We start from the raw sequence: 15000 nt of genomic DNA on the forward strand, positions 1-15000 counted from the left end.
TTCATTCATTCACACACAAAGAGCGAGGGAAGCGCCCAGGTCTTTAAAGAGAGGTTCTATAGGCACACCTTCAGACGGAGGATTGATACTGATGTCTGTGAGACTGGAGGACGCCGATAACAGACGTCTGGGTGAGACCAGCGGGGCGGGATCACGGGTGAGACCAGCGGGGGCGGGGCGGGATCACGGGTGAGACCAGCGGGGCGGGATCACGGGTGAGACCAGCGGGGCGGGATCACGGGTGAGACCAGCGGGGCGGGGCGGGATCAAGGGTGAGACCAGCGGGGCGGGATCACGGGTGAGACCAGCGGGGCGGGGCGGGATCACGGGTGAGACTAGCGGGAAGGGATCACGGGTGAGACCAGCGGGGGGGGGGGGAATCACGGGTGAGACCAGCGGGGGGGGGGATCACGGGTGAGACCAGCGGGGGGGGGGGGGATCACGGGTGAGACCAGCGGGGCGGGGCGGGATCACGGGTGAGACCAGCGGGGGGGGGGGGGGGATCACGGGTGAGACCAGCGGGGGGGGGGGGGGATCACGGGTGAGACCAGCGGGGCGGGATCAAGGGTGAGACCAGCGGGGGCGGGATCACGGATTAAACCAGCGGGGCGGGATCACGGGTGAGAACAGCGGGAGTGGACCTGAGACCACCGTGTCACTGCTGACAGGATGATTCATTCACTGATTCATCTCTTTTAGTGGGAGAGGAGGGCCGAGGGAGAGGGGAGGGGGAGAGGAGAGTGGCGTGAATGAACGCGCGCACACACACACACACACACACACACACACACACACTCAATTACAGGCACTCAGCAGGCGGTACACCCCACTAACTGGAAAAGAACAATCCATAAAAAATGAATCTCTGAATTATTACTTTTTTCTTTTTTTACAAGCAGACTCTCTGAAAGGCACATTCCTTGAGCCAGAACTCCCTCCGAGTCAATCAATCACATCCCAAAGAATGCTACTTTCTTTAATAACAATAACCAGCTGGTCCCACAGAGACCCACTTCAAGACGAATGTGGACTTTGCACCACAAGCAGTAAATCAGTAGGGAGCATTTTTCAAAACAGACACCTGACGGCTCTCATGTTTGAGGTGTTGTTATTTGTTCTGGTTCTACCCGCCTCCCTGTGCCCCCTCCTCGACCTTCTCCTCTCTCCTCCTCTCTGTACTTGAGAGAAATGCTGAGATGGACCCTGGCACTGCAGCAAAACAACTGGAAGTCTCTCATGATGATTACTGGCGGAGCTCCAAATCCCAGGCTTAGCCACCTGACTGGGTTGTAGTTTTGATCGATGTATATAAAAAGACAACATAACGATCAAATCAACAAACCATGTAAGCAGAAGAAGCGCAATATCAAGCCTATGCTTCAGGCTACTCATACACGCAGTGGAGATTGCAAGTAGCGAGTGTGTCAATCAATGTCAATTGTCTGATTTGCTATGTTGCGGCTGTACAGTCTAACTCGGATCTGTCCTATAGTCAGATGGTTTGAGTTATAAAGAGACACATAAGCAGCTGAATACTCACCGGCATCATTTTAGCCTCGTACCGCATTTAATCAAGTGAGACTTGAGGCTGATCGTTTGAAGGAAAACGCAAGACTGTGATCCAAGCTGCGTTACGAAAAGCGACGAGATCCACCTCTTCCTCGGCCCAATCCTAGGGGGGTGAAATGCACACGTTAGCCTACTTTGGCTGTGTGATGACAATTTACAACTTGTGTCCAGAGAATCAATAGGTTATTATGACAATTCTACATTCAGACTCCTATCCTGTGCCGTAGACCTGTTGCAGCACAATTCGAGGCCTTCTCATCAAAGTTTTCCTTCCCGATTATATTTTCTGCATCGTTGGGAAGTTTGTCTGTTTAGTTCACAACGCGACTCGCTTCAAACTCAATCCGATCGCTTCCGCGGTCATTACCAAAATACATCGATGGTTGTTTGTGTTGAATCAAGCTGATTGAGCAGAATGTTTTATACTCACCCGAGGCCGTGTAGTCTCGTATCCAGCCTGAACCACTGTCAGTATTGTTCGACGGTATAACAGCCTCTCCCGGAGTGACGTGGTGGGAGGAAACTCATCCCGGTGGCATTCGAGCTCCGCCTTGTTTCGGACAATGAATCCTGCACACGCACACTCACACGCACGCACGCACACGCGCACACACACACAAACTCACACGCACGCACGCGCGCACGCACGCGCGCACACACACAAACTCACACACACACACTCACACACACACTCACACACACACACACACACACACACACACACACACACTCTCTCACACACTCACACTCACACACACACACACACACACACACACACACTCTCTCACACACACACACACACACAGCCCAAAGACACGATCGGGAGAACACCTGTACCTTTAAACCTGATCGAGTGAATGATGTCATCATGTTAAATGTAACGCGTTGGGAATAGTGATGCCTGTCTACCGCGTTATAGAAAAGCCAGTGTTTTATTGTTTAACGTTGTTTTTTTTGAAGTTGTCACCACTCCTCTCTACTTCATCTAGAACTACACGTCCCAGAGTTCATTGCGTGGTCACAGTCCTCTCTACTTCACCCAGAACTACACGTCCCAGAGTGCATTGCTCGCTATCCTCGAGCGCAACGTGGTTGCGTCGCACGTCGCGCACGTCGCGTAGCTCGTCCATGCGCGTGCAGAGCCGTTCAGGCTGGGTTGTGTTTTGTAACGTCTCGTTAACTGTGCAGTGCTCTAGCGCCCATTCTCTCCCAGCTCATCTCCCTGGTTAAGACTACCCGACATCATGGCCGAACCCGTGAACGCGATGTGCGATCAGCTCATCAAAGCTGTGAACGTGATGATGGAGCCGGAATCAACCCAGATATACCGCCTGGAGGCCCTGAAGGTAGCCTGTCTGAGGGACTGGCTGGTTAGCCTCTCTGGAGGGCTAGCATGTGAAGGGACTGGCTAGGTAGCTAGCTATCGTTAGCTCTGATGTCATTGAGTGGTGATTTCATCACATAGCTTAAAATAACTGGTTTTGGCTCGGGCACGTTTTACATAGAAGTCATGAAAAGATCTAGAAGCAACTAGACTAGTGTGCTAGCCTGCTAGCCTGCTAGCTCTCCAGATGTTGCGCCCACTAGCCTGGTAGTAAATGAGATGCATCATCTATCGTGCTGTACTGTACTGACCCTTCTTGCCAGTTGTGGTTTGGGATCATTCATTCACGTCTTAATAACGTCCGTGGGTCCAGAACCCCGTGTGTTCGTCTGCTGGACCCCTCAATATTCACACGTCTGGCTTGGACCCCTCTAAGACGTCTGTGGACGTGCAGAACGGGTTCAATATCTGAACGTAAAAATAAACATTCATTCTGGATCCTAATTGGATGTCTTTGGACGTCCGAAAAAGACAAAAAAGACGTCTAAAAGACGTCTTTTAGACGTGTCTTTGCTCAGTGGGAGGCAGTTACTGGCCGACGTTGAGTGTTTCAGACCTTACATTGAATCAAAATGCATGTGACTTAGCCCTTAACGTTACATTATTTATGACAGCATTTGCAGTGTCTGCTGCTGTGCAAATTTTGCACATCTTTCCTTATTCTTATGACATCTGTCTAACGTTACTTGAGTAGGGATGACTTCAGAAAATTAGGTTGATGCTGCTGGATGGATGGAGAGGCAACTTCATTTGCACAATTAATAGCTGGCTATATTAATGATGTATATCTATCACTAGCTCCATACTAATATATACCTTCAATTAAATGTATTTGTCTACTCTCTTGTTCCTAGTTTTGTGAGGAGTTCAAAGAGAAGTGTCCATACAGTGTCCCATGTGGGCTTCAGCTAGCGGAGAAATCCCAGACTGCAGTAGTGCGGCACTTCGGACTACAGATACTGGAGCATGTCGTCAAGTGGGTGTCATTTTCTTACTGTTGAATAACCTAGCCACTGTTTAACAAGCATACAACAACTAAATTCATTGCACTACTGTCAGGATAGGATGAAGATCCTGAATATCACCTTTTGGTCTTATGTTCTTCTCTCTGAGAGCAGGTTCAGATGGAACAATATGCCCCCGCAGGAAAAAGTCCAGTTGAAGAACTGCACCATGGGGCTGTTATCAAACGTAAGTCTAATGGGTGAGAGAACACTAGTTGGGCGGTATAGGTGAAGAGGTCACTATAGCTGGGGTTGACATCACTGACTCTGCCCCGCCCCCTTCCAGGGCACTCTTCCTATTCTGCAGGAGCAGAGCCACGTCAAAGACGTGCTGGCGCGCATCGTGGTGGAGATGATCAAGAGAGAATGGCCCCAACACTGGCCAGACATGCTGAAGGAGATGGAGCTGCTCACTGGTCAAGGGGTGAGTTGACAGATCCCCTCCCGGGTCCCACAGTCATACCAGCGCTCACGACAAGGCCGCCGGACGTCCCCAGGGGCAGGATCCTGATGATGGCCACCATCACCAACAGACTGCGCATGCTTGCCAACACCGCCATCTTTGTTATTGTTAGCGTTCTCCTTTCTTATTTTATTGTATTTTATTGTAAAATGTCTTGGCGCTGTTATCCTCTATGTAATGTCTGTCTTTGAGTACTTTGAAAAGCTTTATATAAATACAGTGCATTATTATAATAATAATTATAATTATAATTATTATTATTACATGTGTATAACAGAGATGACACAACCGTATCTGCACTCTCAAACAGAATCAGAACATCTTCCCATAAGGCAGTGTGCACACATTCTGTACTTGCTGAGCGACTCAGAACGCGCTTGTTCCCAGGAGGCCCAGACGGAGCTGGTGATGCTGATTCTGCTGAGGGTGGCGGAGGACGTGATCACGTTCCAGTCGCTGCCCGCCCAGCGCAGGCGTGAGATCCAGCAGACCCTCACCCAGAACATGGACAGCATCTTCAGCTTCCTGCTCACCATTCTGCAGCTCCACGTGGACGAGTACCGTCGGCTGGTCAGTCAGCAGGCCGGCCGCTCGCGAAGCCGACACGTCTAATTGAAAACATGGCTTTGACACCACTGTAATATTGTTTGTTTCTGATAATTTTTTCTGATATATATTTTTCATGTCCTCTAGAAGAGAACACCGGGACAAGAGCTGGAGGTACTGTAGGGAAAAAAAAGCAACTCTTGTAATCGAACAGCACTCTTGTGTACTCGAATCCAGAGACTTGGGTGTAAACTGCTCCTCTCTCTCTCTCTCTCCCCCCCACCACCACCACCAGGCCAAGGCTCACTGCCGGGTGTCGGTGGCGACCCTGAACACGCTGGCCGGCTACATAGACTGGGTGCCCGTGGCCCACATCACCAACGACAACTGTCGTCTGGTGGAGATGCTGTGTCTGCTCCTGGGCGAGGCGGAGCAGCAGTTGGAGGCGGCCGAGTGCCTGCTCATCGCCATCAGCCGCAAGGTCAGGACCCGGGGGGGCGGGGGGTCACCGCACGCCACCGACCCCAATGTACTGTATTCAGGGGTGAAAATTAACTTTTTGGCTCACGGTGAGTCACCTAAGCCAAGGGGACTGTAGATGAAAAAATCTACCGGCCAAGTATATATTTTTTTCAGATAGCCTTCCGAAATCTAGTCACCAATTGGACATTTGACCTGCATTTGGCCGGTGGCAGGTGTTAATTTTCAGCCCTGACTGTATTTGCACTGTTTTTTTTTGTATTGCATTACTGTTGTGTCTTGTCACGGCCCTGTCCTGTCCTGCACCCTGTCCCATGTCGTCAGCGTACGCCGTTACCCCAGTCAAATTCCTAGCATGTGTGAACCATATACATGGCTAATAAACGGATCTGGAATCTTGAATCATGTTCTGTCGGAAGGGGGGGGGGATTTCTGGTGATGTGGTTCTCATGTCCGGTACAAGGGTCACATGTACTGTATCGATGCCGCGGAGTGCATCGCGTCACCGCGGTGATGTCATCTTCATGCGCCTTGACCTCCTCGTCCACAGGGGAAGCTGGAGGACAGGAAGCCGCTCATGGTGCTGTTTGAAGATGTGGCCATGCACTACATCCTGTCTGCAGCACAGTGAGTACTAGTTGGGTCCGGTAGAGAGGCGGCCAGTGGGCCCGCATCCATCTGGATCAGCCAGGTACCTGGTAGAGAGGTAGACGTCCAGCTGGATCAGCCAGGTACCTGGAGCGAGAGCAGAGCATGACATGATAGGACATAAATACAAGCCCCATATTGGAATATGCTCACGTCCCGTTTCATCCGCTTGGTCCGGCCCTGGCCCGCACCCATCTCTCAAGCCCTCTCCCCTCTCCCCTCTCCCTCTCATTCCATGCTGCGGTCTAACCTCGTTCTCGCCGGGCCATGTACGTGTGCGTTGTCACGGTTACAGAACAGCGGCCGGAGCAGCGCTAAGTAACCAGTCTCCCATGCAGTGAGTCTTTCGAACGCGCTCCACATCTCACCACGAACGCCCCGACCACGTCGACACCAAATAACATCACGAGAACGCCCATTTCCATAAGTACACACAATCGCCTCACGCGTGAAATGACTCGGAGCCGTCGGGAGTGTTTGGTGAACATTATGTGGTTGTGTTTGTCCCCCCCCAGGCCAGAGGAGAGGGTCGGGGTGGTGGAGAGACACTACACCTTCCTGAAGAGGCTGTGTCAGGTCCTGTGTGCCCTGGGGAGCCAGCTCTGTTCCCTGGTGGTGAGTGTGGACTCAACACTGCGGCTTGACATCGATCTCCACCTACAGTGTCCATTGCCTTAACGCTTGAGGACGTTGGGATAGAGTGATAGAGTGATTTGATTTGGAAGGAGGTCGTCCTCCCAAGACTGGATGTGTAGACGGTCGCAGATACTAACGTGATCAGAGGTGAATAATCCAATCTTACCCGCGGTCTGTTATTGACCTTCTCTGTTTGGCTGTCCCCAGGGTTCAGATGTAGAGGTGGATGTTCCTGCTAATCTCAGCAAATACACCGAAGCATTCCTGTCCTTCACCACACACCCCAGTCAGGTGACTCACTGCTAGTGCGCTGCTGTGTTACATGTAGACTGGATAGGTTTCCACTGGGCTCTTAAATCTATCCATACACTGGCAGATCAGTACTTACAGAGGAGTGGGAAGTGTTTTGCTTAAACCCTTCTTACTCTTTCCTGTGCCCCTTCCCAGTTTCTGAGGTCGTCCACCCAGATGACCTGGGGGACCCTGTTCAGACACGAGATCCTGTCCAAGGACCCCGTCATCGTCCAGATGACCGCCAAGTACCTGAGGGCAACTATGACCAATCTAGTGAAGGTATCCCGTATATAACACACTTAAGCACTCTCAGAGTGCTTTTAGCTTCCGTCTAAGGAAAACTAAGGGATTATTTTTATTTTAGAAGTTTATTTCAGGGACAACATACAAATACATTAGTCTCCTTAGAGAGAAGATGCAATGTACTAGATTATAGCTTTTGCTAATTTCCATCTCCAGTCCCATATACATACAACAATACAATAAAAATGATGCAATAAAACATGCATTCGTACAATACGATGAAAACATGCATTTACATATTAAAACACTACATTACAGATTCCATGTCATACTCCTCCTTCCCCTCTGAACCCAGGCACACACACATTTAATACTTCATTACAGAATACCTGTCATACCCCCCCCCTCCCCTCTCAACCCACCCATACACACACAGGCACACACACACACACACACACACGCACACACACACGTGCACGCACACACACCCTACACAGAGTGGGAACAGAATTGACTATCTAGCAACTGTTCTTTCAAGTGAGCTTTGAAGGTGCCAATTGAGCGGCAACATAAAGACAAGAAGAAGCTGATAGGTCAGGTACAGTAGCCCTCGGAGTAGTAATAAGAAGCTGATAGGTCAGGTACAGTAGCCCTCGGAGTAGTAATAAGAAGCTGATAGGTCAGGTACAGTATCCCTCGGGAGTAGGAATAAGAAGCTGATAGGTCAGGTACAGTAGCCCTCGGGAGTAGTAATAAGAAGCTGATAGGTCAGGTACAGTAGCCCTCGGGAGTAGTAATAAGAAGCTGATAGGGCAGGTACAGTAGCCCTCGGGAGTAGGAATAAGAAGCTGATAGGTCAGGTACAGTAGCCCTGGGAGTAGGAATAAGAAGTTGATAGGGCAGGTACAGTAGCCCTCGGGAGTAGTAATAAGAAGCTGATAGGTCAGGTACTGTAGCCCTCGGAGTAGTAATAAGAAGCTGATAGGTCAGGTACAGTAGCCCTCGGAGTAGTAATAAGAAGCTGATAGGGCAGGTACAGTAGCCCTCGGGAGTAGTAATAAGAAGCTGATAGGTCAGGTACAGTAGCCCTCGGAGTAGTAATAAGAAGCTGATAGGTCAGGTACAGTAGCCCTCGGGAGTAGTAATAAGAAGCTGATAGGTCAGGTACAGTAGCCCTCGGAGTAGGCATAAGCTGATAGGTCAGGTACAGTAGCCCTCGGAGTAGTAATAAGCTGATAGGTCAGGTACAGTAGCCCTCGGAGTAGTAATAAGCTGATTGGTCAGGTACAGTAGCCCTCGGAGTAGTAATAAGAAGCTGATAGGTCAGGTAGCCCTCGGGAGTAGGAATAAGAAGCTGATAGGTCAGGTAGCCCTCGGGAGTAGGAATAAGAAGCTGATAGGGCAGGTACAGTAGCCCTCGGGAGTAGTAATAAGAAGCTGATAGGGCAGGTACAGTAGCCCTCGGGAGTAGTAATAAGAAGCTGATAGGTCAGGTACAGTAGCCCTGGGAGTAGGAATAAGAAGCTGATAGGTCAGGTACAGTAGCCCTCGGGAGTAGTAAGAAGAAGCTGATAGGTCAGGTACAGTAGCCCTCGGGAGTAGGAATAAGAAGCTGATAGGTCAGGTACAGTAGCCCTCGGGAGTAGTAATAAGAAGCTGATAGGTCAGGTACAGTAGCCCTCGGGAGTAGTAATAAGAAGCTGATAGGTCAGGTACAGTAGCCCTCGGGAGTAGTAATAAGAAGCTGATAGGTCAGGTACAGTAGCCCTCGGGAGTAGGAATCTGGCCCGTGGGATTCAGCAGTGCTGCTTGCATGCCTCAGAGCGAGTAGTAATAATACTCACTGACCCATAGTCTACTGGACCCTTGACTGGACGGCACAGTAGATTCCTCCCTCTTATGTTTTTTACTCTGATCATCAGGTATCCTAAGATGTGCCCTGAAATAGTTTGATCGTTTTGTTCATTAAATGTAAGTGTAAATAATTATTTTCCAAACATTCAATGAAGGACATGATACATGGCACGGCATTAGATGAGTAGGCTACCTTGTTCTCAAACTCCTTGTTCTCCATCTGGTTGTAATTGAATTACTACAAACATATCTTTCTACAATATCTCATCTTTCTGCTTGACGTCGGGTCAAAGCGTGATGTCTGTTAACTCATATGGAGTGAGGAACTGGGACAAGTTGGCTAGAGCACAACAGGTAGCACACACACCTAGTGTGTATTGTGACAATAAATTTCAAAGAAACAAAATCTCAAATTAGAGCTAAGACCTGTGTGAATTTCATCCCGTCAATATGATCTTTCAACCAGTAGCCTAGGCCGTTAGGAAACCGCTCAAGCTGTGTGGTTGCGAGGGGAGAGAATGAAGTGGGCGAGTCAGGGAGGAATAGGTAGAGGCAGAGCCCCTCTCACCTCAGCCAGTAACGCTGAGATAGGATTTGATGACTGTCAGAGCGTTGTTAAATAGATGACTGAATAAGCCTACCCTTCGCATTGGTTCATTGTGATTGCTTGTAATTATGTCACCAGTAGAGCCATGGCGTTGATTGATTGGTGTAATTTCACTTTCGTTTGAAAGACTTGTAAGGCTGCTGTGTCATGCCAAAATGTGTCCGCTTGCCAAATATCGCTGTATCCATCGTAGGCCCCAGAAATAATAGTACCACAAGACAACTGTTTGGAAAATAATGTTTTTACATTTAATGACTGAACAAAAATGCAAAAATGGAAAAGTACAAGTTTATTGAGCTGGCCTTGAACTAGGAACCTTTCATATTGGAGGCTTGCTCCTTACCAACTATGCTATTACACACACACCTCCTTCCTAGTGACCAACCATGCTATTACACACCTCCTTCCTAGTGACCAACTATGCTATTACACACACACCTCCTTCCTAGTGACCAACTATGCTATTACACACACACCTCCTTCCTAGTGACCGACCATGCTATTACACACCTCCTTCCTAGTGACCAACCATGCTATTACACACACACCTCCTTCCTAGTGACCAACCATGCTATTACACACACACCTCCTTCCTAGAGACCAACCATGCTATTACACACCTCCTTCCTAGTGACCAACCATGCTATTACACACCTCCTTCCTAGTGACCAACCATGCTATTACACACCTCCTTCCTAGTGACCAACCATGCTATTACACACACACCTCCTTCCTAGTGACAGATATTATGTCTTGTCCTGATGTTGAATTGGCAGGCGGATTGTGATAATTAAATTACATCCAGGCGGAGAACAAAGATGAGAAACAGATAGGCTACTCTTCTAATGGCGTGCTTCTCTCTTCATAGAATGTGTGAAATTGAATGATCCAATGATCAAACATTCGTAGACTATAGGAGAAATACACTGTGAACCAAGCCTGCTAAATGGTCTCAAAGACGCCACATGGCGGTGGTGTGTCACTTCAATGAAACGCTGCGGCTGTGCTGGAGGATACCCGCTGTATGTAGGTGTGTGGCAAACAAGACCAAGAACCAGAACTAAAATGCAATCATTTTAACACTAAACAAATACATCTGGGCTACACATCTAGCACCATATAATGCTATTGCCTTCAGTCTACTCAACTCGTGACGGGGAACAAACTACAACTGTAATACAAGGAAACGAGTCGTCTAACAAAGACACAAACACAGAGTACCTACAGACACAAACAAAGCAAACACACACAGTAGTGGACTGTGTGTCGGAGGACGGTTGGAGCTTATAAAGAAACGGACATCCTTCTGATTGAGCCCAGCAGGGCAGGGGGACGATTGGACACATGGTGGACCAGTAGTGTCCAATCAGTAGTGGTGGTCTGTGTTCTGGGGGTGGTGTGTAGTCTGGGGGTGGTGTGTAGTCTGGGGGGGGTGTCTAGTCTGGGGGTGGTGTGTAGTCTGGGGGTGGTGTGTAGTCTGGGGGTGGTGTGTAGTCTGGGGGGGGTGTGTAGTCTGGGGGTGGTGTGTAGTCTGGGGGTGGTCTGTAGTCTGGGGGTGGTGTGTAGTCTGGGGGTGGTCTGTAGTCTGGGGGTGGTGTGTAGTCTGGGGGTGGTGTGTAGTCTGGGGGTGGTGTGTAGTCTGGGGGTGGTGTGTAGTCTGGGGGTGGTCTGTAGTCTGGGGGTGGTGTGTAGTCTGGGGGTGGTGTGTAGTCTGGGGGGGGTGTGTAGTCTGGGGGTGGTGTGTAGTCTGGGGGTGGTGTGTAGTCTGGGGGTGGTGTGTAGTCTGGGGGTGGTGTGTAGTCTGGGGGTGGTCTGTAGTCTGGGGGTGGTGTGTAGTCTGGGGGTGGTGTGTAGTCTGGGGGTGGTCTGTAGTCTGGGGGTGGTGTGTAGTCTGGGGGTGGTCTGTAGTCTGGGCGAGGTGGGAGTAGGCGTGCTCTAGACGAGGATATGAACCTGATAGTGAACGGAGACCAGGCGGTCCTCCCCTGAGGGGAGTCTGGTGATGCCAGGTGACCTGGCAGAGTCAAACAGGGGTAGATCGGATCACCAAACGGACACAGGAGAGAACACGCGAGTGACGTCACCGTCTCCACGCACTCGCTGTGCGAGTCACAGTACTCTGGAGCAGTGTTTCTCTCTCCCTCTCCCTAGACCGGCTTCCCCTCCAAGAACGACAGCCCCAGCTGCGAGTACTCGCGCGTCGACTTCGACAGCGACGAAGACTTCAACTTCTTCTTCAACTGTGAGTGCCGTTTCTCCCGGGCGCGGCGTCGGCTCGGTGCCTGAGGTCAGTCACACGTGGCGCGTTTCTTGTTCTCCGTTTCACCCGACCGTCTTGTGTCCCCCCCCCCCCCCCCCAGCCTTCCGCGCCCAGCAGGGAGAGGTCGTTCGAAACGCGTGTCGGATCGTCCCCCAGGATGCCTTCCAGATCGCCGCCGAGTGGCTGCAGTACCAGATCGGCGTCCCCGTGGATGCGGGGGCCACCGTGTGTGAGTGTGTGTGAGCGTGTGTGAGCGTGTGTGAGCGTGTGTGAGCGTGTGTGAGCGTGTGTGAGCGTGTGTGAGCGTGTGTGTGAGTGTGCCGCGGTCACGCGTCGGTTCGCTCTGTCGTAGTTCCCTCCCAGACCGGTCTGCTTGTGTGGTTGTGGTGGGTGCGGTTGTTTCGCTCTGAGAGTTTGAAGCAGTATGAAACTGACTTGGGAGTGTTGGGGGCGGTCCCTGTGGGTTAGAACGAGCTGTACCGAAACCCAACGAACCAGAAAAGACCGCACGGCAGGGGGGGAAGAAAGGTCTTGATCTGAGCCGCGTGTTAAGGGGAAGGGAAAACGCTCGCTAAGGTCCTTGCGTGTCTGATGGATTCTCACTCTTGCTCATCCAAGCCCCGTGTGTGTCGGTCTCTCGGTCTCCAGCTAAGACGGCGGAGGGGCTGTGCTCCATCTTCTCTCCGTCTGTGGTGCAGTGGGACGCCATGACCTTCTTCACCGAGAGCGTGGTGGGGCAAATCTTCAAAAACCTGGAGGAGGAGGTAACATTTCAGGACTAAAGATTAAGATTAAGATTCCTTTATTGCCATTGCCACGCCCACATGTACAGGTACAAGAACAACGAAATTAAATGCCTACCTTTTAAGTCCCCATAAAATATATATTTAAAAAAGACCAACTCCTCTCGTCGGCTTTCAGTGTGGGTCGTATGCCCACCTCCCTTGTTCTCTGTAAAGCGCATTGTGTTGCCTCTGGGTATGAAATGCGCTATACAAATAAAGCTTTGATTGATTGATTGATTGATTTCAGTTGGAGTTGAGCTGGACCCCCTCGACGTCATTTTAAATTGTGCAGCTGTTGTGTGTGTTTATTATGTTGATCTATATCTCATTTTGTCTGGTCAGCACTTTGGTCAACTACGGTTGTTTTGAATGTGCTATACAGTACAAATAAAGTTATGGTTGTTTTGAATGTGCTATACAGTACAAATAAAGTTATGGTTGTTTTGAATGTGCTATACAGTACAAATAAAGTTAGGGTTGTTTTGAATGTGCTATACAGTACAAATAAAGTTATGGTTGTTTTGAATGTGCTATACAGTACAAATAAAGTTAGGGTTGTTTTGAATGTGCTATACAGTACAAATAAAGTTGTAGTTGACTTAAGTGCTGGTTGTGCTCTGGGTGTCTGGTTTAGAAGCTGCCCGTGGACCAGGGTCTGGACCTGCTGCAGGCCGTCCTCAACTACCACACCCGGGACCCCCTCATCCTGTCCTGCGTCCTCACCAACGTCTCCGCCCTCTTCCCCTTCGTCATGCATCGAACTCTCTTCCTGCCCCAGGTGCTTTACAAGGTGAGCGCCATTGATGTCACGCGTAGCCTTGAAGGGGCTCTGATTGGTGGGTAAGAACTTTGATGGATATACTGTAGATGTTTCTAGAACCCACCCCAAAGTGTGATGATGATGATGATGTGATGATGATGATGATGTGATGATGATGATGATGTGATGATCATGATGATGTCTTTGCTAATTTGCATGCATATCACACTTTTTTGGGGGGGGGGGGGGGGGGGCTGCAGAAACAACCATGTCGAGTTCTTTCCCACCTATAATGATATTTTTACATTGTGTGCAGGATGGATTGATGGAAAAAATATACATATTTTAAGTTAAATGCCACCATTAAGGTTTGGTTTCTTATTTCTGCACCTTTGCGTGGGTCCCCTGTTTGCATTAAACCCTTTAAAACGTTAAAACACTGTTTTTTTCCCCCCCCTCCAGCTGTTCGCCTCCATCACGTTCGAGGTGGTCGAGGAGAGCAAGGTGAGCTCGCCGGTCACGGAGGGGGGCGAACCCCCCCCCAAAAAAAACCTCAAGCGCCGTCTTGACACGTCCAAAAACCAAGGGGTCCGTTTTCTCGTCTCTGTCGTTTCCAGGCGCCTCGGACCCGCGCGGTGAAGAACGTCAGGAGACACGCCTGCTCCTCCATCATCAAGATGTGCCGGGACTACCCCTACTTCATTCTGGTGCGTGTTCTCCTCACAGCGCCCGCTACGCCCGCGGGTCGACCACAAAATGTCCGCCACAGAGCAGGGTTATAATAGTTTTTTTCATTAGTTTTTATTTTTATATCGTTTTAACTTTTTGTGTTCAATTTCAGTTTAGTTTTAATTAGTTTTTAAAGCAGATTTGCTAGTTTAGTTTAGTTTTTAGTTTTTTGATAATGCTTAGTTTTAGTTTAGTTTTTATTAGTTTCAGTATTAGTTTTAGTTTTTTATTCTTCTGTGCTAGCCTCGTGAGACTATCCTGATCTCGTGAGCTCACGTTGTTTCACTCTGTGCAAAACAATCCATCTGGATCACGTCAGGTTACTTCTGCGCAGGGACACAGCTAAAGAACATGGAGGATAGATTTCATATCCACCCAAAATACTAGGCTTATATATGAAATGAAAAAGACTAAAACTAAGGACATTTTCTCTACAATTTTAGTTTATTTTAGTTAGTTTTGTAAACACACAATACAGTTTTAGTTAGTTATCGTTTTTTTTGTAAAGCCTAGTTTTTATTTTTATTTCAGTTAACGAAAATGTTTTTTCACACCTAGTTTTCGTTTTTTTGTTAGTTTTCGTTAACTATAATAACCTTGCGACAGACCCCCATCCGTCCGTCTGTCCGGCGCCTTTTAGAGTGACCGTGTGCCCCTCTGCCCTCAGCCCTGCTTCGACATGCTCTACACCCACGTGAAGAAGCTCTTCTCCAACGAGACGCTGCTGACCCAGATGGA

The 15000-nt window shown here is 49.3% G+C and overlaps 2 protein-coding genes across 2 annotated transcripts in view; one reads left to right on the top strand and one right to left on the bottom strand.

Annotated features, from left to right (window-relative positions):
• The window catches only part of LOC311325910 (apoptosis-stimulating of p53 protein 2-like), a gene marked incomplete at its 3' end in the record, with an annotated part of 20419 nt that extends 18366 nt beyond the window's left edge, over positions 1-2053 (bottom strand). Inside the window, exons 1-2 of the mRNA XM_084458727.1 lie at positions 2000-2053; positions 1541-1672 (exon numbers count right to left, since the gene is read on the bottom strand). Of these exons, the coding sequence (XP_084314853.1) occupies positions 1541-1567 (27 nt within the window). The 5' untranslated portion in view covers positions 1568-1672; positions 2000-2053. The remainder of the gene's footprint in view (positions 1-1540; positions 1673-1999) is intronic.
• Positions 2054-2727: 674 nt separating this feature from the next.
• The window catches only part of xpo5 (exportin 5), a 25564-nt gene continuing 13291 nt past the window's right edge, over positions 2728-15000 (top strand). The window contains exons 1-19 of the mRNA XM_084458614.1: positions 2728-2915; positions 3808-3929; positions 4072-4144; positions 4244-4381; positions 4808-4990; positions 5114-5140; positions 5262-5447; positions 5997-6073; positions 6390-6431; positions 6610-6709; positions 6938-7021; positions 7178-7303; positions 11880-11970; positions 12089-12217; positions 12637-12752; positions 13408-13563; positions 13996-14037; positions 14151-14240; positions 14930-15000. The exon at positions 14930-15000 is cut by the window's right edge and continues 129 nt beyond it. Of these exons, the coding sequence (XP_084314740.1) occupies positions 2814-2915; positions 3808-3929; positions 4072-4144; positions 4244-4381; positions 4808-4990; positions 5114-5140; positions 5262-5447; positions 5997-6073; positions 6390-6431; positions 6610-6709; positions 6938-7021; positions 7178-7303; positions 11880-11970; positions 12089-12217; positions 12637-12752; positions 13408-13563; positions 13996-14037; positions 14151-14240; positions 14930-15000 (1955 nt within the window). The 5' untranslated portion in view covers positions 2728-2813. The remainder of the gene's footprint in view (positions 2916-3807; positions 3930-4071; positions 4145-4243; positions 4382-4807; positions 4991-5113; positions 5141-5261; positions 5448-5996; positions 6074-6389; positions 6432-6609; positions 6710-6937; positions 7022-7177; positions 7304-11879; positions 11971-12088; positions 12218-12636; positions 12753-13407; positions 13564-13995; positions 14038-14150; positions 14241-14929) is intronic.

The sequence above is a fragment of the Borostomias antarcticus genome (genome assembly GCF_949987555.1).
Source record: "Borostomias antarcticus genome assembly, chromosome: 25".
In the NCBI taxonomy this organism is placed as follows: Eukaryota; Metazoa; Chordata; class Actinopteri; order Stomiiformes; family Stomiidae; genus Borostomias; species Borostomias antarcticus.